The sequence below is a fragment of the Amblyomma maculatum genome, chromosome 4, assembly GCF_055883805.1.
Source record: "Amblyomma maculatum isolate TAMU_Amacu chromosome 4, ASM5588380v1, whole genome shotgun sequence".
In the NCBI taxonomy this organism is placed as follows: Eukaryota; Metazoa; Arthropoda; class Arachnida; order Ixodida; family Ixodidae; genus Amblyomma; species Amblyomma maculatum.
The window spans coordinates 206107844-206131223 of record NC_139347.1 but is presented as its reverse complement, the minus strand read 5'-3'; the positions used below and the strand labels follow the sequence as shown (position 1 = coordinate 206131223).

General features: G+C 47.5%; 1 protein-coding gene across 1 annotated transcript in view; it reads right to left on the bottom strand.

Annotated features, from left to right (window-relative positions):
• Gycbeta100B (guanylate cyclase soluble subunit beta-1-like) overlaps positions 1-10976 on the bottom strand; it is a 48192-nt gene extending 37216 nt beyond the window's left edge. The window contains exons 1-2 of the mRNA XM_084600154.1: positions 10908-10976; positions 7401-7501 (exon numbers count right to left, since the gene is read on the bottom strand). Coding sequence (XP_084456280.1) covers positions 7401-7482 — 82 coding nt within the window. The 5' untranslated portion in view covers positions 7483-7501; positions 10908-10976. The remainder of the gene's footprint in view (positions 1-7400; positions 7502-10907) is intronic.
• Positions 10977-23380: the final 12404 nt, after the last annotated feature.

The following is a 23380-nucleotide window of genomic DNA, read 5'->3' as shown; positions in this document are numbered from 1 at the left end:
CTGGTTCTGAATTCTCCACCTGGCTAGCTGATGGGCCTCTTCGGCGAGGTGTAGAAAGGTATGAGCATCATGCTGGTTGTCGTCGTCCAGATGTGGCAACATAGCGTCAAGAATTGTGGTTACCTCGCGGCCGTGGACTAGGCGGAAATGGGACATGTTCTTTGTCTCCTTTATGGCCGTATTGTATGCGAAAGTGACGTACGGTAGCAGTTCACCCCATATTTTGTGATCCGCGTCGACGTACAGCGAGCGCATGTCACCGACTGGTCAAGCCGTTCGTTTGAGGATGGTATGGCGTCGTCTTCCTGTGTTCCGTATGACTGTGAAGCAAAATCTGGTGTAGCAAATCAGCTGTGAATGCAGTAACCCTGTCGGGGATCAGAGCATCCGGTGCGCCATGACGCAAAACAATCTGATGGATGAAAAACGTTGCGACTTCTGTGGCTGTACCGTTGGGTAGAGCAGATGTTCCCGCGTATCGTGTGAGGTAATCTGTAGCAACGATGACCGGAGTGCGAAAGTGGAAACGGCCCTAGCCTGTTCATGCCAATCTGGGCCCCTATGGCGGATCTATTGGCTTCAAGAACACAGTGCGTTTTGTCGGCGGCACTTTGCGACGCTTACAGTCGCGACACGTTTTGACATAGTGTGAGACGTCCGCGTTAAGGTAAGGCCAGTAATATTTTTCCTGGATCCTTGCAAGTGTTCTGGTTACTCCGAAATGTCCAGATTTTGGTTCATCGTGGCAAGCTTGGAAAATTGATTTGCGTAGAGTCATAGGCACAACAATTGGGTACGGCGTATGGCGGGCGGAAGGATTTTCCTTCACCATGCACACCGCCACGCACTCCCAACAATGGTAGAATACGCTTGAAAGTTCTCGGTGCAGTTGGGCATGCATCTTTGAGATAGTCCATTACGTGACGAAGTTCGGGGTCAGCGCCTTGAGCTTCAGCGAGGCACTCTGAACTGATGGCATTTAAGAATATTGTGTCATCAGCAATATCATCGGTGGGAGATCAACAGGGATACGCGAGAGGCAATCGGCGTCCGAGTGCTGGCGGCCAGGCTTGTACCTGACAGTTATGCCGACTTTCTGCAGTCGGAGACTCCATCTGAAAAGGCGGCTTAGGGATCCTTGAGGGTTGCGAGCCAACACAGTGCATGATGGTCAATAACTACATTGAAAGCTTTTCAATGTAGTTATTGCCGGAATTTCGACATCGCCCGCAAAATTGCTAGACAAACTTTCTCTGTGACAGAATGAGTTTAATTCAACTTTAGACAGACAACGACTGTTGTAAGCGATGACACGTTCCTGGCCGCCCTGGATTTGATCTCGGACGGCGCCCAAGCCTATATTGCTTGCATCGGTGTGAAGCTCCGTGTAGGCGTTTTCATCGAAGTTAGCCAGAATGGGAGGGGCTTGAAGGCGGCGTTGAAGCTCGTGGAATGCTTAAACCTGTGGTGCGTCCCAAGTGAACAGCGTGTCTGCCTTTGTCAGACGCGCCAAGAGCTCGGCGAGTCAAGCGAAATCTTTGACGAAGCGCCGGTAGTAGGCACATAAGCCGAGAAATCGTCAAACTGCTTTCCGGTCTTGGGGTGGAGGAAAGTTGGCAATAGCTGCCGTTTTGTCGGGATCCGGCAGGACGCCAGCGTGGTTAACAACGCGCCCGAAGAACTTGAGCTCGGTGTAAACAAAATGACATTTCTCGTTTTTTAAGGTAAGCCCAGATGGTGTTATGGCTTTTAGAACTGTTTCGAGGCGACTAAGATGCTCCCCAAATGTTGGGGCGAAACCACAACGTCATCAAGGTAAACGAAACATGTCTGCCACTTGAGATCGGCGAGGATTGTGTCCATAAGCCATTGGAATGTTGCCGGCCCAGAGAATGAACCAAAAGGCATAGCCCTGAACGCATAAAGCCCACCCGTAGTAATAAACGCTGTTTTCTCTCGGTCCCGCTCACCTACCTCTATTTTCCAGCATCCGGATTTTAGGTCCACGGAAGAGAAATATTTCGCGTAGCAGAGGCGATCCAGAGCATCGTGGATTCGTGGCAGGGCCGGGGTATACATTTCTTTTAATGATTTCGTTTAGCCGCCGGTAATCCATGCAAAACAGCAGTGTACCATCCTTTTTCTTGACAACAACGACAGGTGCAGCCTATGGACTCCGGGAGGGCTGGATGACATCGTCGCGAAGCATCTCTTTCACTTGGCGGGTGATAGCAGCGCGTTTAGTCGGAGATACTCGGTAGGTGGCTGTCTGAGAGAAGGAACAGTGTCATCAGTAATAATGCGGTGCTTGGCGAGAGTTCTTCGAACACGTGAAGAATTACAGAAAGTCGCCCGATAGCGCTGTAGGCGGTCTTTTTCTTGTCGATGCTGCAGTTCAGAAAGCGCGGGGTTGACGTCGAACGGTAAATCGGTTAGGCCTCTCTGGATCGGTCGATGACACCATCACAGGACCAAGAGCGTTTCGAATGTACGTGATACCGCAAGTGTGAGCCACTACAGTCCCAATACTTAAATGCTGGTGCTCACCTGCAAAATTCGTAAGTAGATCTGCTTTTCCGTCTTCGAGGGGACCAACTTTCCTGGCGACCGCAAGACTACGCTCGAAGAGCAGAATAGTATTGCTTTCCACGACACCTTCAAAACTTCGCAGTGACTTCGCGGCGACAAACGTCATCACACTGGAATGGGGCGGAATGGTGACGTGATCATCAAGAATATACAGTGCTAGCGCACTATCTATTGTGTTCTCAGTCGATAAGGTCACTGAATTTGACTGAAGGTCAATAACAGCTCCATTTCCTGTTAAGAAATCCATGTCAAGTATTATGTCGCGGTAACACTGAGCAAGGACAACGAAGATAGCTAGACACGTTTCTTCTTGCACAGTTACTCTAGACATGCATGTACCAGTAGGTGGGATCAAGTGGCCACAGACAGTACGAAGTTGTGGGCCTATCCAAGGTGTAGTCATCTTTTTCAGAGTAGTCGCGGATGACCCACTGAGTACAGAATACTAGGCACCGCATCAACGAGCGCTGTGACCTCGATTCTGTCCACTGAAATGTTCAAGTCGGCGGTTTGCTGTACTTGTTCAGGAATGTCGAGGAATCTGGTCACGGTTGCGGTGCGACACAAAGTAGTTTCGTGTCGTTGGAGAACAGGGGCGTTGAGGAAGCGAATCAGGACGAAACGTGTCGTGTCGGCGAGAAACGGCGTGGCCATTCGGCTGCAGCACTGGAAGATTTCCAGCGTTTTGCCGATTAGCAACCTTACCCCCCAGGTTGCCGCTTCTAGTTTTCCCGACGGTGACTAGGCGAGCTGACCCGCGTCTGGCCGAAGTTTGGACGTGTGTGCGAAGAATACTGGGGAGGGGAAGGCGACCAAGAATAGTCGTAGGGCATCCCGGACGCTTCCGTCAAATACGCACCAATGGCAGGGGCCGTTCACCACTCTGCAGTTTTCGCGCGTCGGCCCTAAATCCCGGCAGACCCATTCGACGGTGATAGTTTCGGCACAGGTAACCAGCCTCGTCACAGTGGTAGTACAGTGGGCGATGATCCCGAGTGCACCACACGTCGCTTTTGCGTGGACGCACCAGGGAGGTCGAGCGGGAGGTGTTGGAAGGACGTATGCAGGGGCCTCCTGGTGCTGACTTGGAGGTAGAGAGGCACGACGAGTGACTGCGGCGTAGTTCATGGCTTTTGGTGGCACTGTTTGGATAGAGTCGGGTAGAGTGAGCGCCTGGTTGACCCCTTCTCGAATCATCTGCGATAGGGAGGAGACTTGTGGCTGTGGTGGTGGTGGTAGTGGTTATTTATTGTATATACAAAAGGAAAGAAAAGATGTTTGCCAGCCCCGGTATCTGCTATCTGATATCTGAAGCACCTGAACTGGGGCGGCGGAAATAAAGCGATAGTGAGTGATGTCGAAAATAGTTTTTGCAGCTCCTCGCGTACTATAGATTGCCCTTACGGTCTCGCGGAGCACGTCAATGCTACCAGTGTCGACGAAGGCCGCAGCCGTGGGGATGGACGGCCGCTCGTAGTTTTTATCTCGCATTTCGAGCGTCTTCTCTATGGTAGTGGCCTCATACACATAATCCGTAATAGTCTTGAGGGGGGGGGGGGAGACATCTCACTAGACCAACGACTATTTCCTCTTTAATTCCCCTCATGAAATAACGGACTTTTTTCTTCCGAAAGCAACAGTATATGCCAGTTGTCTAGCCATTTCGCGTGGCACTACGTGGGCCAAGCTGCGCATGCGCGAGGAGCCGCGTGACGTCAGAGGGGACCGAATCCACGAAAGAGTTCGCTTTGGAACGCGTTCGCTTTGCCGTGACGTCAATTTGACGTAGGCATCGAGGGGAGAAGGGTGGGATGAACACTGGAGGCAGAAAACAGCCAGCGTTGAGGTGCCGGCTAGTTGGTAATACATTTTGGAATTTTCGTCCTTCGCGCTGTTATTCCAAAAGAAAACAGCCAATCGGTTTTGCTGGGCGTTCCCATCTTGGTTGCTTTGCCTTGGCGCGGGCCTTCTCCTCGGGAGTCGAAGGAAACGACACCCAGTTTTTCTTCGTGCCGACACGCACGATTGCCTGAGACGGCCAAAATTGTCCGGCTCACCGACGACTGCGGGAGCCGTATAGTTGCCTCGCTGCCGACAGCCTCCTGGAAGCCTCCGGTAGCGAAGAACCGCAACGCGCAGAGTACTTTACGCTCTGTTGTGAGCGCGCCTTTCCTCGTTGGGCCAATGTGGGGTTTTAGCTCTTCGCATAGCCGGCGTGCAAGCCCCTTCGACAGTCTGAAGTGCCTTCGGAAGGCATCGTCAGGTTGTGCGCGCCACCGCCGAAACCGCCGATCACATTCTCTGAGCACTGCGAACAGCAGGGCAACGGGGGGCACGTACGGCATGATTCTCGCGCTGAAGCGAACGCCACTTACCGAGTTCCACAAACATCGACCGAACGCGTTCGCTTTCATTTGATTGACATGTCTTGTGACGTCAACGAAATCCGTGGCCCCGCCGTCGTGAAATGACATCACCGCCAGCGCTGGCGACACGCGACCAATGGAGCGAGGCGATGAGAGAGAAAGCGAACGCGTTCCAAAGCGAACTCTTTCGTGGATTCGGCCGTCGCGACCGCGCTTCGACGCGCGCTCCGCCAGTGCAGGAGAAGTGACGTCATAACCACAGCCGGCGCCAGCTGCGCATCCCTCTCTCCGTTGGTTGGAGAAGAGGTTAGGAGCGCGCGGCCAGAATCGAGGGGCGAAACTAGTTCTAGGTAGCACTGGACGAGCACGCTAACCACTCCGGTCAATCCCCTGATGGGGCTTGGACAGGTAGGTCACCGCCGCTCACGGCGGGGGCTAGCCTGCCACAGATTTTTTATCTGTTGTAGGCCGTCATTGCACCCGCCACCGTTCCGGTGGTGGACGACGGCTGTTGTTGCGGCGCGCGTCTTTCTCTCCCTCTTCCTTTTCTTTCTTCTCTACTTTCCTCTGTCCGCGCGCCCCGCCGGGGTGGTGCAGTGGTAAGAAGCCCGACTACTGTGCCGGAGTACCCGGGTTCGAACCCGACCTCGGCGGCTGCGTTTCGATGGAGGCAAAACGAAGAGGCGTCCGTGTGCTGTGCGATGTCCGCGCACGTTAAAGATCCCCAGCTGGTCGAAATTACTCCGTAGCCCTCCACTACGGCTCCTCTTTCTCTCCTTCCACTTTCATTCCCATCTTCCTCCCTTCCCTTACGGCGCGGTGGCGGTGTCCACAGAAAACAAGTAAGACAGTTACTGCGCCTTTCCTTTCCTATAAATAAATCAGTTTAAATCAGTTTTAAATCTTCTGTCCGCACGAGGCAGCGGAGGTGGCTCAGCTACAGAGCCAGTAGCAGACCCGTGCATTTTCTTTTCCTTCTTCCTACAGCCACAACAACAGAATCGACCAACTATGGAGAAGAGCCCGGCCGCTGCTCAGCGCATAGCCTGAGCTATCCTAAGCGTAGCCATGTAGCTGTTGCTTTCGCAACTCAGCTAGGTTTAACCGGAGCTAAACCACTGCCAATTTTTCTCCTTGGATATGTTGGGATCAGCGCGACGAAATAACTTCGTCATATCCTCGAAGTAAACGAGGACGCCTTAGTTAGGAAGCTGAACTCTTTCCTGCAGGAGCAGCTCTGCGCGTTCCTTTCGGATAATGGTGGTAAAAGTTTGCAGGAACTGGTCCTTGAAAGAACTCCACGTTGTCAGAGTGGGCTCGTGATCTTCAAACCAGGTGCGAGCTGCACCGTCCAACGAAAAAAAAAAACATGTTGCAGCTTCTGGACGTCGGCGCAGCGATTGTACTAGACTACGTGCTCAAATGTCTCCAACCAGTCATCCGGGTCGTCACCTGGGGAGCCTTGGAAGGCCGGTGGCTCCCGCGGCTGCTGCAACACGAAGGACGGTTAGGGTGACTGCATGGTCGCCGAATGTGGTGTAGGAGCAATTGGTGGTGTCTCCTCACAGCACGGTGGAATTGCAGAGGGGAAAACTCCTGCTCAAGACCTCGAAGCCTTCAGCTACCCTGATGGGTTGGCGTAATCTCGATGCTAGGAGATCCCTGAGGGCTGAAGTCTCGGCTACCTGGAGCATGGGTTACGTTACCCAGCACACCTCCAACAGAGTCACGGAGCCAGATTTTGGAAGAAGTCACTGATGATCACACAGCGGCATCAAACTAGGTAAGACCAGCGGCTCAAAATCAGAACTTCGGCTTCGTCTCGAGGAACCAAGCGCTCGCGATAAGCACAAAGCGACGACGAGGAATGCGCCGTGTCAATATGTTCAAGTGGGCCTAGAGCATGGACCACCATACTCGGGCCGTAGTGTGGGAAAAGCCGAGTGAAACATCCTAGAGCCTATATAAGCACAGGATATATTCCGCGCTCACACAGAGAAAAACATTTTAAGTACCGTTCTAGTAAACACACGCGTTAACATTCAATATATTAGCTTCACGCAACTTTGCGGTACCGTATAAAGCCCCACCTGACAAAAAGTTTGTCGAAGACTTAATTTGGTCTGGCTTGTAGGATTTAACGCTCCAAAGCGTATCAGGTTAAATGAGAGACGCCGTAGTGGAGGGCTCTGGAAACATCGACCACCTGGGGAAAAGTTTGCAACGTTTCCAGATAAGAACGTTGACCTGGGGTCCTTTAGCGTTCACCGACATCGAGCAGCACACAACGCCTTGCTTTTCGCCTCCATCAAAAAATGTCTGTATTCAATACCGGGTTGTTGCGTTAAGCAGTCGATCGCTGTAACCATTTAGCCACCGCGGCGGGTTGAAAAGTTAACGCAGGAAGAGATGTTGAGACTGCAGAAGTGATGAGGCGCTAAATACCCAGGACCTTCTCAGCCGCCAGGACCAGGCTGTAGGTGATCTCGTCGTCGTATACAAGCCGGACCAGGAACTGGCCCTCCATCTCGATCTCTGCTTCCCGCCTGCATGCACGGAAGGAACGTATTACACACTGCGAACCTCCCCAATGCTTTTTATGGTCTATAATGAATGAGCTCTATTGCATGTGCACTTTAGCAATGCCGCGAAGTCTCGCCTGCCTGGGGACAGGCTATATGAACTAAGGTGTCTTGATGATGATGATAATTTATTCTGACGGATCCAAGGGAGGCTCCACAAGCTTTCTATGGCTGATATTTCTAGTTCACATGAGCTCAGGCCAAATCATTATTTTGTCTCGTGTATTTCACCGATCAGAAGACCAGGGAAAAGCATGAATTAAGTGGGGAACGGTGGGTGCCCGCAAGTGAGATGTCACAGCAAGCAAGGATAAGATAAATGGTGCAAGTAGCGATATGACTAGTCACTTAGACGTGCTTTGTTGTGGCCTATAATCTTTCGCAAGCCAGGCCAACGCTTGTTTCCTTTGAGAAGCTATGACAAGCCACGTAAAAGTAGTATATGAAGCATTTAGGTCCCATTAATAAAAAAAAAAGAAAGGGCTGAAGTGGAGGCAGTACCTTGGCTGTTTTACTAAACGCACCTTCGTACGCTAGAAAACAAGACATAATTGAGGGCAACATGGAGCGTGAGGTAAGGCAATGTAAAGTCACCCCCCCCCCCCCCAACCTTCCCTTCAGCTCCGTCATTATATACACAGAGCTTGTTTAGTTTTAAATAACTTCTCCGGTAACCGACCACCCAAGGCCAAAGGCTGACTGTGCCGTTGTCCTTTTGCGTTTTCTGCAATAACTTTCAGCACTTGGCTTCCTTAGTTTTATCGCCTAAAGCACTGCGGTCCTACATGTGCGCAGAACATGTGCGCGGCGAAAGCTCAGCCAGACAAGAGCAGCTACACCGCATTTAAGCCGGCTGTGATAAACGGTCTAAAGTATACGGAGTCGGCCGCACGCTGCGCTCCAGGGCTTATCGCAGCATCGTGATCAACAAGACGAAAAGAGCCGGCCGAAAGCAGCACGGGGAACTCTACTGCGCCTAAAGAGACACAAAAGTAAATACCGTCAACGAAAAGCGCACATGCAATGCGCGGATGCACATTTGAGTACGTATTTCCTCCTCTCCTGCCCGAACACACGCAGTCCCTCTGCTTCTACAGTCCACGCAAGAAGGAGGAAGGCAGGCCAAGCTCTTAGATAATTCGCGAATTGGCTTCATCCACGATGGGCGCGTGCCGTAGGTTGTCGCAGTGTCGAGCAACGACCGCGCCCGGTGCGCTTCTCGTTATAACGTATTTCTCGCTTTATCGTTTCTTTGTCGGTGTGTGAGCAAGCATAAACAGGGAGCGCCAATTCGCCATGAAACCCTCATCCCTCCCTTCGCCTTCCATACGCAAGCGAATACTTTCCTCTTCCATATAGTGTATGCGCCAGCGGGGACGTACGGCTGCTCTCTATTCCTCTCTCTCTCCACGGTCTCCGCGCAGGGTCTTACACATCGCACGCACGCAAGGAGAGTAATTACACTGCGTCGCTGTTCTCGCGCAGTCGGCCGCTCCAGTTTGGACGCACGCGCGCGCCTGCGTGGTGTGACTCATTAATCGCGACAGCAGCGACGAAAGAACAGCGAGGAGAGTATCATTCACTTTTTCTGTGTTTCTTGCCTCGTCTTCGCTCATTTGTTCATTGCGTGGCGATTATGCTGCGCACTGAAAAGGTAGCGATGCGCGACGCCTTGTCTGGCGAAGGTGTACGAGCCTTTGTTACGGTCACGTTTGGTTGCTGGGTTTGGCTGCAAGTCTGTTGTGTACACAATTTTCACAGCGTAGGCTTGCTTACGAAGTAACCACCGGAGATACCTGAATGGCTTGGGAAAGAGGTCAACGCTGGTAGGAGTCGACACTGAACTTGTGCAACTACACAACCACTGACGCAGATGCCACAGTGCCTATTTGATTGTTTTATTCGCGCAGGTCGACAAAATCTGTATATACGTTCCCCTGGGCGAGCTTATTTGTAATCTAAAGGCTGGGAATCAGCTCTCGTAGATTTCTTAACTGTCTGAATAATCGGGTTCCGCCAAATTCGCGTTCATATTGTCTACAATAAATTCACGCCTGGTTTACGCCAACTGCTATTTTTACCTGATGCAAGCGCGTCTATGTATACTGTCTTTGAGTAGGCAGTGCGAACAGTACAGCATTTTCCATCGCATACGTTTATAACCAGACACACGCCGCTCTGATTAACCAATATTTAAAAACCTACTCGCATCCGACAGAGCATATAAGGTGCAAAAGGACGCAGACACACACACAAAAAAGCTAGATAGCTTATACGGCCAAGCGCTGGACTTCATGGGTTTCACTTCCAGCCCTTGTTTGTACCAAGAACCTTCACCTTGCGTCTTTACGTGCTCTTAATTTATGCAGAATCTGAGTGCGCACCATTGAGTCAGTGGTAATTAAAGAACAGCGCTGCGTGTCTTGTGAATGATTCGGCAAAAGACACACGGCACTTTCTCTTTTTCTAGAGCTTACAACGCACACTTCCTATTAACCCTGCTAGCGTCGGATACCATTCAGGAAGTTTAGTCAGCAGCGAAAAAAGTTAAAGATCGAGCAAAAGTGCCGAGTAGCTAAGCGCGTTGCAAAGTAATGTCGAGGAATAAGAGCACGTGGCCAAGTATTACGCGGAAAAATACGTTCGCTAAAAGCCACGGCTTCGCGCACAGCCCTTGATCTAAGTGGAGTGACTTCTGAGCCCCCATTGTGTTTATGACAATGGGAGTGTATGAATGTGTTTTCGTTTTGTTACCGTCTCAAGAGGTTAGATGTTGTTTGGACTCAGAACGATTCCACCACGTGTTGGTGATCTTGAACGGCGAACAAAAAGGCGCGATCGGAGTCGCCTATGCGAAGCCACGGTAAACGAGAAAGCAAGAAAATAAATATACGTATTGCGTCACGCGCTCGGTGTGTCCATTGTTTGGCGCAATATATTTACACGGGAGTTCGCAATGCGCGCCCAACTTCGGCTCGCGTGTGGCTTCTATATGGGTCGGCGAATACAACAATGAGATATCCTCTTTCTCTGCGCGCAGCTTCACCAGGCGAGGGACAACTTATTGATGCATTCATGAGTTCTGGTTTGTATTTTGTTTAACGCGCGCTAAAGTGGCTTCATGATGAATGTTCTAAACTCGAGGGCAAGCACAAAGACATGCAAGAAACCGAAACACATGCGAGAAACACAGACACTACCGGGGTTTCATGCGTTCACTTTGGGGTTCAAGGTCAGGCAGTGTCGTGAAGGTTGCATCATTAAGGGGGTCTCGCATCGAAGTCGGTCTGGCAGGTAACTGGGCGGTCCCGCCGTGAAAGTACGGCGCTAACGGACCTTTCTTCGTTCGGCTCATGCACGCTGTACTCACTTGATCTGTTCCCATGTTTCGGCGCCAAACTTTCTCAGGACCAGCAGCTCCAAGGCGTGGTTCACGAATCCGTACTGCGGTGTAGAGAAGGGAGGAACGATGCTTTGTGTGAAACGTCTAATGATCGCCTAGCGTGTCGTCTAAAGTGCCCGTATCATGTACCAGTGCACTGAGGAGGCTGATAACGGATAAAGTTCGAATGTGCCCTTTAAAGAGTTCAGCGAAGAAAGATTATTGACAGAAATTACAAGAACGTTGAAACGATCAAAGAGCACGCGAACATGCAATGCAAATTGTATGTTTAACTTTATTGAAGGCTAAATGTTCCCACATATCACCCGATACGACAGCCATTCGGCATATGAGTTTATTTTATTTATTTATTTAGTAATACTGCGGAGTCGTTTGACTCCAAGTTGGGGTGAGCAAAGATACAATCAAAAAAGGTACAACAAAGTACAACACGAGCTTCATGGAAGGGAAAACAGATGATTTAGATAGGTTGATACGTTGTTATGAAAGCGAAAAATTTATCAATAACATTACAAAAACAAATGCCAGGCGACCAATTTGTGTTGACCAACTGTATATTCGCACCAATGAAAATTGTTATACATATCTGACAAATCATTTATCTTTTTTTTGTCGAATTCGTTTAGATAAGATGTACTGTACCCATCAATTTTCCTCTTATGTCGTAAACCACCACCCCAATTTCACATTTTCGAACTGCAGGGGTGGTGGCTTGAACATGTTGAAGCAGCTCAGGGAGCAGTAATAATGCCGTTTTGAAGCATAATCAGAGCAGTACAACAAGAGTTTTGGAGCATGCTAATTATGTTTTTGAGCATGTTTTTAGGATTTAACGCTTAAAATTGCAATTTTCTATTCCTCACATACAAAAAACCATTCTGATTTCTTCTTTTTTTTTTTTTTTTTCAATCTTCAATGCTCAGCTTGACAGTGCATGCATCTCTGATAAGGCAAGACAGATAATTAAAATATCATAGCTTACCTGAACAACAATTTGGAAAAACGCTATCAAATGGAATGCTTTTTTCTACTCTTCACGTCTGAGTATCAAGTCTGATTAAAAGCTTTTCGCCACTTGATAGATCCAAACAGGGAGTTTAGCAAAGTACATTGGTGCACTAAAGCACTATCACTAGTTTGGAGTTCACATCAATGAGAAGTACATTTATGCTATCTTGTGCACATCCTTTTCGATTCTGTGTTCTGTCGATAAATTTCTTAGCACTGGTCACCGCTGCCTGCAAGGAGGATAAACAGCACTCATGGGTAGCCTTTTCTCCTCTTCAAATTCTCTACTTCGTAAGCGTCTGCCAGTGGCTCCCCATGCTTTTGCTTTAGCTACGCTGAGGTTATCTTCAGTTAACACGTTAAAGATGTGCCATGTAGGGCTTTTCAACACTCTTGAGAAAATTTATAGTATTTTGCACCTTCGTGGTATCGCCCTATAATGCTTCGAGTGTGCTTTTGCCTCCTGTAGGTTCGGCACATTTGTTCTTAACAAAGAGGCTCGATGGTGAAGTATGTGCTTGTTTTCATAGTAGAATCATTAGAACAACTCAGGTAGTTCATTGCAGACAGGAAAGTTTCCTAGGTCTGATGAGCGGTAAAAACAGGTTCTGCTTAATATGACGGAAAAACATTAAAATTTGGAGCAGTTTTGGAGCAATATTTCATTTTGGAGCAGCATGGAGAAGGGAAAGCGGTTTGGAGCAGGATGGAGCAAATGGAGCAGCGCTTCCCCCCCTGCAACTGCCATCGATGCCATGTTTTGCCCACGGTTATTGCAGCAGCCTTCTCTCTATTGGAAGCGAGGCAGTCGGTTCTCCTTTTCACTCTTTCAGTGCATAGCGCTACAAGCAACAATCATAGATTTCGCCGATGTTTGTCCGAGGCTGCTCACTCTATCTCCCTCTCCGCGTGAACTTGAAGTAGAGAAAGAGACGGCCACGGTGCCCGCAACTGAGACACGCCCCGTTTTCTGACTAGGTGCATCTTTAGCCGCCTCGCTTCGGTGGTGCAGTGGTTGAGATACCCGACTACTGTGCCGGAGTACCCGCGTTCGATCCCGACCCCCGGTGGCTGCGTTTATATGAAGGCGAGACGGAGAGGCATCCGTGTGCTGCGCGATATCAGAGCACTTTAAAGATCCACAGATTTTCGAAATTACGCCGCACCCTTCACTCCGGCTCCTCTTTCTCCCTTTCCGATTTCACTCCCACTTACCTTCCTCCCCTTACGGTGCGGTTGTGATGCCCACGGAACAAATGTGACAGATACTGCGACTGCCTTTTTCTGTGAACCAATTATTATTATTATTATTATTATTATTATTATTATTATTATTATTATTATTATTATTATTATTATTATTATTATTATTATTATTATTATTATTATTATAAAAAATTTTCTCACTGTGTATATAAGTGATGATACTCATTGTTTGCTTAATTTCCGTGATACTTTTCGTCTCAGTTTCATTTCATGTATTATTTATTTCTTTTTTTTGTGTTCTCTCTGTGTGTGTAAACATGTTTGTGCTTTTTCATTTTTTTTTGTGCTGCAGCACAAAGACCACATGGTTGTTCCTGCGCACATTAAATAAAGATTGATTGATTGATTATTATTATTATTATTATTATTATTAATCATCTCTCGCCGCTCCGCCTCCTCGCCGCCAAAATATATGAAAACAGAGGCACCAAAATATATGAAAAAATTATGAAAGACTTTAGCGACTAAAGTAGTGAAAGGCGAAAGCCTGAGTTCCGCATTCTGTTACGCAACTGGTACTAAATAGTAATTAATTAATTAGTTATTAGGCAGGCAGTCAAATAGCTATCATTGAATTACTTAATCAATTGTAAATTAGTAATTATTTAATTATTTAAGTAGTAATTTATCATTGATTGGCATATGGGCATATAAAGCACGCATTCGCGCATACTGTGGTGTTGCTCTGTGATTGGTAGAGACGTCTATAAAGTCATCCCGCCTCAGCAAAAGCGGGGCACATTTTGTCCACCCCAGCATGAGCCATTGAAGGCTTTTGCCTTAATACATTGCAGTAGATACCACCTGAGTATCTTCAACACGCACTCATATAGCAACAAGCGACTTAAGGTATATCACTTGCGACCAGAGGAGAGGAGCTCGCCACTACCGATGTTCACACTTGCGACAGTCGCCTTCTCGTTCTGTTCTCGTTCTGAACGAGTTGGGAGTAGGAGAGCTGCTGGGCGATGACAGCGAACGTCGGTAGCAGCCGCTTGCCAGACACTTCAGCTTTTTCAGGCGAGCCGGTGCGCATGCCGCGCTCTCGTGTTTCCAGGAGAACGCCGACGACGAATAGACGGTGTCAATATAAAATGTTGCACCTGCGTAAAAAACCAATCTCTTAAAAGTCCATGGTACTAACCGGATAGTCTGAATATCTTTCCAATCTCCTCCCAGACCATATATTCCTTCTCCCTGCCTTTGAATTCCGGGTGCCGTTTGTTGAAAAGGTAGGGGTGTTTAATTGCATTGAGAAGGTGCTCGATTTAGTACTCCGGGACCTCGCTTATTGGTGAAATGGTTTGCGACTAGTAGTCGCGCGACTAGAAATTCGAGCAGTGCCCGATCGGCCCGCGGCAGTCGCTTTTCGACCGATGCGACCATTTGCGACTGTCGCTTTTCGACCAAAACGGTCGCGCGACCGCTGCTAGTCGCAAGTGTGAACGGGCCTTTATGCATTTCACCTGCATAGAAGCGCGGAACGCAAGAGCGGGTTTTGTGTGCACGCTGCAGTTGACAGCACCTTCTGGATAATATCCGACCGGATGAAAGCTATTCAGAAATAAACAAACTGCATGCTCGAGGCTCATATACTTGCGCAGTAAATCAATGTTTGGATGCTCACAACGTGTACACCAGCGCCACCTTTCTGCGCATCGCGCGTCATTGCGTGCGGCTCGTATTAGTTCACAATGCGAAGGAGCAGGAAGCGGGGCTCATCTCCGGTCTGCGGCGGCATCCGTCAGCGCCGGTCGATGCTGCCCAGTTCGCCTCCGGACTATGTTTATCTCCGTGCGCTCTGTTTCCATCGGCTCGCCGCGATCGAGGTGCGCGGCAAAAGGCGAGGTGGCGCCAGGAAAGGTTCGCCGGCGGTGATGCGGCTCTCACGATCGAGACGCTTAGGCAGAAAATTCAGCCTCCAACGTTACACCGATTCCGTAGATGTAACACAATGCCCTAGCGCATTGGACTTTCTGGCTGTAGTAGTCATCGAGATCGTGTTCATTGTCTTATACACACGAAAGAAGAAAAGAACACTATCATGGTGTTGCTTTCTGCACTGGTAATCATCGTTGTAGTGAACGCAAAGATTGAGTACTATAAGCTGAGGGGTTGCACATCTGAAATTTTAGTTGGAAATTATGATAATGGAACTCTAAGCATTCGCCGTGACAAATCGGAATAGCACTCGTACTTTATATTGTCGGAATTGGACAGCTTTATTTACAGCATACAGCTGTACAAAGTTTCAAGTTTAAACATATTTATTTTGTCATTTGAAATCATTTCCAAAAAATTATATGGGAGACTGCAGAACTAAAACATTTCTTGGACCAGCTTGACAGGACTAAAATCTTGCATTTCAGCGCTAAGGTGGTGTCATATATGCGTATCATCATCATCATCATCATCATCATCATCATCATCATCATCATCATCAGCCCGACTATACCCACTGCAGGGTGAAGGCCCCTCCCATATATCGCCAATTAACCCGGTTCTGTGCTAGCTGCATCCACTTGATCCTTGCGAACTTCTTAACCTCATCCGCCCACCTAACTTTCTGCCGTCCCCTGCTAGTCTTTCCTTCCCTTGAATCCAGTTGGTCACCCTAAGCAACCATCGGTTATCCTCTCTTCGCACTACATGTCCTGCCCATGCCTATTTCTTCTTCTTGATTTCAGCTAGAATGTCGGTAACTTGAGTTATTTCTCTGACCCACTCTGCACGCTTCCTATCTGTTAATGTTACCCTTACCATGTTTCGTTCAAAAGCCCTCTGAGTTGTCCTCAACTTTAGTAGAACCCTCGTGGTTAGCCTCCACGTTTCAGCCCCATAGGTGAGTAACTTTACTCTTGAGCGATACCAAGCTGCTATCATTATTCTGGAGTGCTTGCTAAATGCGCTCCATCCCAGTCTTATTCTCCTTGTAATTTCCCTTTTATGGTCCGGATCTGCGGTTGCTACCTGTCCTAAGTAGACATATTCGCCTACTACTTCCAGTGCTTCGCTACCTAACGTAAACTGCTGTTCCTTCCCTAGGGTATTGAAGATTACCTTAGTCTTCTGCATATTGATTTTCAAGCCCACCTTTCTACTTTTCCTGTCTCGGTCATCAATCATTACTTGCAATTCATCCCCCAAGTTACTTAGCAAGGCAATGTCATCAGCAAATCGCAGATTAATGAGGTATTCTTCATCTACCCTTATCCCTAACTGCTCCCATGCCAAGTATCTGAATACTTCCTCTAAGCAAGCTCTGAATAGTACTTGGGAATTCGTGTCTCCTTGCCTAACACCTTTCTTTATGGGAATTTTGTTACTTTCTTTATGCAGAACTATGGTTTCTGTGCAGCTGCTATATATATCTTCCAGCACTTTCACGTACTGCTCGTCTACCCCATGATTTCGCAATGCCTGCATGACCGCCGAGGTTTCTACTGAGTCAAATGCTTTTTCGTAATCAATGAAAGGTATGTATAAGGGTATGTATAAGGGCTGGTTATTTTCCTAGCATTTTTCTATCACCTGGTTGATAGTATGGATATGACCGATTGTAGAGTATCGTTTCCGAAAACCTGCTTGATCCTTTGCTTGATTGCAGTCTTATCCTGATTCTATTATCGATTACCTTAGTAAATACCTTATACGTAACAGACAGTAAGCTGATTGGTCTGTAATTTTTAAGGTCCTCAGAGTCCCCATTCTTATGAATTAGGATAATATTTGCATTCTTCCGTGGTTCTGGTATCGTTGATGACACCAGGCACTGCGTATACAAGGTGGCCAGTTTTTCTGACACGATATCCCCCCCTCCCCCCCCCCCCCCCCCCCCCATCCTTCAACAAATCTGTAGTTATCTAATCCTCTCCAGCTGTTTTCCCCCTTTTCATAGTTTCTATTGCTTTCTTAACCTATTCCTTCGTCACTAGTGGAACGCCTGACGGTTTTTCTCTACCGCCAATATCAGTACGGGCCTGACTAGTTTGCCTACTGCAGAGATCAGAATAGAACACCTCGGCTACTTTGGCTATCTTGTCCATATTCGTAATGACGTTGCCTGCCCTGTCCCTTAGCGCATACATCTGATTTTCGCCTATGCCCAATTTCTTCTTGACCGCTTTAAGGCTTCCCCCGTTCTTTACAGCATGCTCAATATTCTCTATGTTATACTTCCTTATATCGGCCACTTTGCGCTTATTGATTAGCTTTCATATCTCTGCCAATTCTATCTGGTCTGTTGGAGTGTAGCGGTGGCGTAGCGGTAGAACATCCACCTCACATGCAGGAGGACCTGGGCGCGAATTCCGGTGCAGCGCAATTCTCCACCGGAAAAAGAAAAAAAAAATCCGCGTGTTGATGGAATTGCATAAACAGGTTTGGGGTGCGACCTGATGTCGGTCGCACCCCAAAAACCTCCGGCCATGCACTCCCTCACCAGAACAGGAGTTGGCCACCCTGGTACAGTAATTGGCCGCAACCTGTCATGATTAGTCCTGTAAAACCCCGGCCATATGTCACCTGCAGCTGCGGAACAACTGACCACGGCGGCGGTCAGACCTGTGACGCAGCAGGGGGTGCTAATAATTCGTGGCTCCGCTGGACAGGCCGCTATTGGTAACAGACCTTGGCAACGCTTAACGCCAGAACCCTAGCTAGTGAAGCTAGTTTAGGAGTGCTGCTAGAGGAGCTATAGGGTATGAAATGGGATGTCATAAGGCTTAGCGAGGTTAGGAGGCCGAATGGAGGATGGGCATGTGCTGTGTTATCAAGGTTTACCGGAGAGGCAATAACTAGGAGTAGGTGTTCTTGTCATTATAAGTATATAGCGGGTAATATAGATGAATTCTATAGTATTAATGAGAAAGTGAGAGGCATTGTAATTAGGCTTAATAAGCGGTATAAACTGGAAGTTGTACAGGCTTATGCAGCTACATGTAGGTATGATGACAAGGCAGTTGAAAGCTTCTACGAAGATGCATAATTGGCAATGAGAATACTAAAGACGCAGTATACTGTACTAATGGGCGAATTCAATGCCGAGGTAGGGAAAAAGCAGTCAGGAGACCAGGCAGTAGGTGACTACATGGCATTGGTTCTAGGACTAGCAGGGGGAGTTACTAGAGTTTGCAGAGCGCAATAACTTAAGAATCATGAATAACTACTTCACCAAACGAAAGAACCGAAAATGGACATGAAAAAATTCCAACGGGGAGACTAAAAATGAAATTGACTTTATACTGTGTTCAACCCCCGCCATTATGCAAGATGTGAGGTAATCGGGAAAATGCCATGCAGTGACCACAGGATGGTGCGGTCCCGAATTAGTCTAAATATGAAGAAGGAACGCGACAGATTAGTAAGAAAGGAGACCATCAATGATTTAGCCGTGCGGGGGAGGGCAGAAGAGTTCAGGATCTCGCTACAGAATAGTTATTCAGCTGTAACCGAGGATGGCGGCATTACCCCAGAAGCAATAAGTAATAATTTCAAAGATGTCATTACTGAGTGCGCTGTAGAAGTAGGCAGTAGGATAATTAGAGAAGATTCCGGTAAGGAGTCATGGCGGCCATAGTACGCGGCAGAAAGAACAGTAGACAGCCACTGACCAAGTCAATAGAAAAATGAAGGGCGAAACTTATGACGTAGTGATCGCATGCAGACAGAAGCATCGTCCTTTCTTTTTTGTTCATATAGTACAAGGCGTCGTCTGGAAGAATGAGGATTCGAGCAAAAGGTGTGTCATCAAGTTGCTTTGTTTGGGTCAAATTGCTTAGTTTTCAGTGATATGCTGGAGCTCAGCGATAGCGTTCGAAGCCACTTTTTTGTTGTTTTGGACATCGGTTGATGCTCTCTGATACTTCTTATTCTCGAAAAATTTCTGTCTCGCCGTTGTGTTACAATCAGCGCAAGGGATACGATAAACGACCCCGAGAAAATGAATATCAGGATATTTGACATTCACGAGCACCTTTCGAAGCTTGCTGGAAGGCCCGATGCGCAGGTCATATTCCGCAAAAATACATGCCAGAGCTTCACTTAGGCCATTTGCATACGGAATACCAGCAATTGAGGACGAAACCTTACGATTGGCGGACAGGTTCCGAAACATCATATTTCTATTGCCTCGGTCCATGACTCTTCTCTCTAACAAATGTCTCACCAGAAGAATTTTCGTCGAATCTTAGACTATGCACGTGGTCCCAAACTGTCTTTCCCGAGCTGTCTGAAGGTGCCAACGGGACTCGGGAAAGACGGCATCACTATGTCCGGTCTTTCTCGCATTGCATCTTGCAACTACGTCACGTGTAGTTGCCCCCACTTGAACGGCGCGCCTTTGGCCCCCCTCTGGGGGGCGACCATGGTCCTACCAACCAATAAGTCTCTGTACTTCGCCTCGTTAGGCAGCTCGGAACTGCCCCTGACATCGGTGCAGCAGATTGCATATATTCTGATAGATTTGTCTCTGCTAATTTTTGACAAGGCCTAAATAATACTGGGGATTAATGATGGTCGTATTTTCGACCACAATGCCACCGCATTGGTCATAGAAATAAAGGAAAAAGTATAGGCCGGAACGAAAATTAGCCTTTATGCATTAAATCAGCTTGACTCATTTGTGCCTCGTGCCATTTTGGGGGCCGCTTTTTTGCTCAGTAACTCTAAACATATGTTCAAAAAGCTCTCAGCTTTCTTGCACAAGGGTTGCCTTCTTTGCCCCCAGTTTCGCGAATTCGTGTGCGTTCAAAAATAACCGCCAGTCTTCCCTGAAAGCATTCAACAGAGTCGAATCCATATACTACATTGTGACTCGATAAGACATCGAAACTATTGTTACGTGTGATCATCTAAAGCCAACGTGCGAGGTGGTAAATTTGACATTAGAGTCGATGAGAAATTTTTGAAGGTACACAACACGTAATAGCGGTCCAGTATATCTTACGTTCTATGAAGGCTGCAGAATCGGCGTTCGCGAAAATATTGTCGTCAATAACAGAGTGATTTTGAATTTCAAGTTAAACATTTTATGTATCAAAGATACCTAAATTGTTTTAAATTTACGAGTCGAGAAAAGTTCGACGTCGGCTCCATAGCAAAGCGCCCCCTGCGAGAGCTCTTCGTCCGAACCGTGACAAAGAAGTCAAACGTCCTCTCTATATCAGCTTCAATGTACCGAGACAAAAAGGCGGAGGTCGTAGCTGTCACGAATAACCATGAGCAAGGAATATCCAACTACTATAGGCCCGGTGGAAGAGGTGGCGATAACTTTAGTAATCACTGAAGCAAACCGAAACAGCAGGAGTTACAAAGTTGCAACAAATTCACAGGCCGCACAAGAATCGAAGCTTCCTGTGATAGGTCAGTAAACGAGGCGACAAAACCTCGAACAAAGATATGTGAACCAGGGTACGGAGCAAAGCGGGACCACTTTAGAGTCGATGCGATAGTTCGACTTTATACAAACTCAGTGAGCGAAGACCAAACCACCAGAATCGTGCAGCGGGGTTCATTTATCCCGATTACTCGTGTTACTCAGCGTCACAGATCTGAAGTCAAAATCTAATCTTCCTTCCTTTGAGAACCATCGAAATATAGCTGGACTAAGTCTTTTTCAACAATTTTACCATTCATCGTTTGGAAACTGTGTCTTCATGTCTTGTCACCGCGTATCCGATCGATTTAATACACGGTGACGTAGTCTATCTACCATCTGCAAATTCCACTGCGCATCTAAATGCTTTCTTCATCCAGACAACAAAGGACTGGAATCGCCTTCCTGTCGACGCAACTCATCACGGGTTCATGATAGCCATAGTTGTTTATGCACCATAAAACTCCATATAACTATAACTAACAGCTAGTTCACAAGGCTCATTAAGGCCCTTCAAAGCATTCTTTGAAAGACTCATGCAGGAACTGTAACAGCCCATCCCTCATGTAATATCCCAACAGGCGTATCTGAAAAACTAATAAATAAATAAATAAATAAATAAATAAATAAATAAATAAATAAATAAATAAATAAATCCTACTCCGAACCGCTTTGGAAGTTAAGGCACTGTATGTAGCCGCTGTTATATGTACGCAATGCACCTAAGAAAACCTATGGTGCCGATTGGTAGCTGTCTTCGTCCACTGAGCATGGGGCTATCAGGCGTACCGGGTAAAGACCAAACTTAAAAACTTGCTTATAAAGCAATGTAAAGAAGCCCTTGTCCAGCTCCGGTAGCTCTGGAAGATCAGGAAGAAAAAGCAGCAAGAACTAATGGAATCCTGTGCAAGGAACATCACGAGCAGATCAAGACCCCAGCCCTCTTCCCATTTTGCGGAATCAAGTTTTGTGCAACTGTTACTACTGGCTACGAGATATTTACGCTCGTTACCATATACATCGCCTATGTCCTCTGCTGAACGCTTTCATGGAGTTAGTTTACCTATTTCGCGTCTGATACCATACCCGCACTGCAAAACATAGGACTGATCGAATATTTTAAGGGAATCCCTCAAGGTAGAGCAGATTTGTAATAAGGGAGTAATTACTCATTGACATCCACCCAAGTGCAGCCTTACGTGTACAAATGAAAGCCATACAGCTTACTAATAAACTTCGTAGTTAAAGAAAAAATTGTCCTAGTCCAGGAACCAGGAAGAACTTTTCTTTAACTACGAAGTTTATGAGAAAGCTGTATAGCTTTCCTTTGTAGCCGTAACGGCTGCGGAACAGGACGAAGTTTTCTTTAACTACGAAGTTTGTGAGAAAGCTCTATAGCTTTCCTTTGTAGCCTTAAGGTTGCGCTTGGGTGGATGTCAGTAATTACTCTCTTATTAGAAGACATATGACTGCGTTATTATAAACTATAGAAACAAGTGCTGGTAAAATCTGTACGTCTTTTGGTTAAAGTTTATTGGGAGGTTGCGCGCTTATTTCTCGATTTCCACGAACACAAGAAGAAAACGTCTTAAAATCGTGACAGGTTGTGTCTAGCCTTCACGTTCCTATGAAGAAGCGCTTTCCTCTCAATCAAGAGACTATTTTCATTAGCGCAGTCGCACCTGGGTGCAGCCGCACTGTCCCTCAGACGTGGTTTTACGGCGAAAAAGCCTTCCCTAAGGTAGACGACTTTGCTGTCGATGTCATCACAGGGCGTCCTCCCGCTCGTCTAATATAAGGTTTTATGATAACTTTACGTAACGTTTACGACAGCATTGCATAATAATTTTAAAGCACTGTTAACATCATGTTGGCATGACCTTTGTGGCTGGCGTGCTTGCAACAAGTGCCAGTTCTGCGATGTTACATCTCCGATTCCGCGACAGTGGGCGCAGGATTCACTTATGTGTGGTGTTTTCTGGGATTGAGGGGCAACAGGGTTACCACAGCTTTGCTCCGGGGGAGCGCAAAACAACCGGATGTTCTATTTTCCGCCTGTCGAGATTTCAAATGTATCTAGTGGTATCCCAACTTGAAAGCGCCGTATTCAGAATGAATGGGCCAAGATCGTGGTAAGACATAACTAAACGCATATTGCTGGATATAGGGTGTCCACACAGCGTTCGAACACAACTGTGCATTTAGTGGACTCATAGTCTACGTATGAAGATGATGGAAATACACAGTAGTAGGCGTGGTACGAGCGACTGCTGCGGTGATGAGCAGGATTGGAGAACACGAAGAGACGTTTGTCGTGCAGTCTACTTGACCGCGATGAGATGACGGTGGCGATATGGGTAGCGGGGATTGTACAGAAGGAAATGATGGAGACGGAGGAGGAATATGCTGAAGCCCGTTATACTTCTCTTTGCTGCCTCTATCCGCTTAAGGTAAATATAGCTCTCGCGAACAAGGTGAGTAATTGACGTCTTTAGACACACAATGCCACGGGTGCGTTCAAAATTAGCGTGGATGCTATTCGTAGTCGAAACGAGAACAAGTTCACTATCGGGCATTCACAAACGTAAGTACAGCATGCGAATTGCTGATCACGACGTAATTCTTTCCGCTGTTACGACCGTGCATCATCCGCACTTGCGCGCTCTATTGTTCGCCTGTGGGCATGGATAAGTGCTGTGGATATGTGGTGTTGGCACAATGGCTCTAAGTGAGCCTGTTTCCAGGAATCCTGTTTTGTAAGCCTGTTTTGCTTTGTGGACACCCTGCAAAT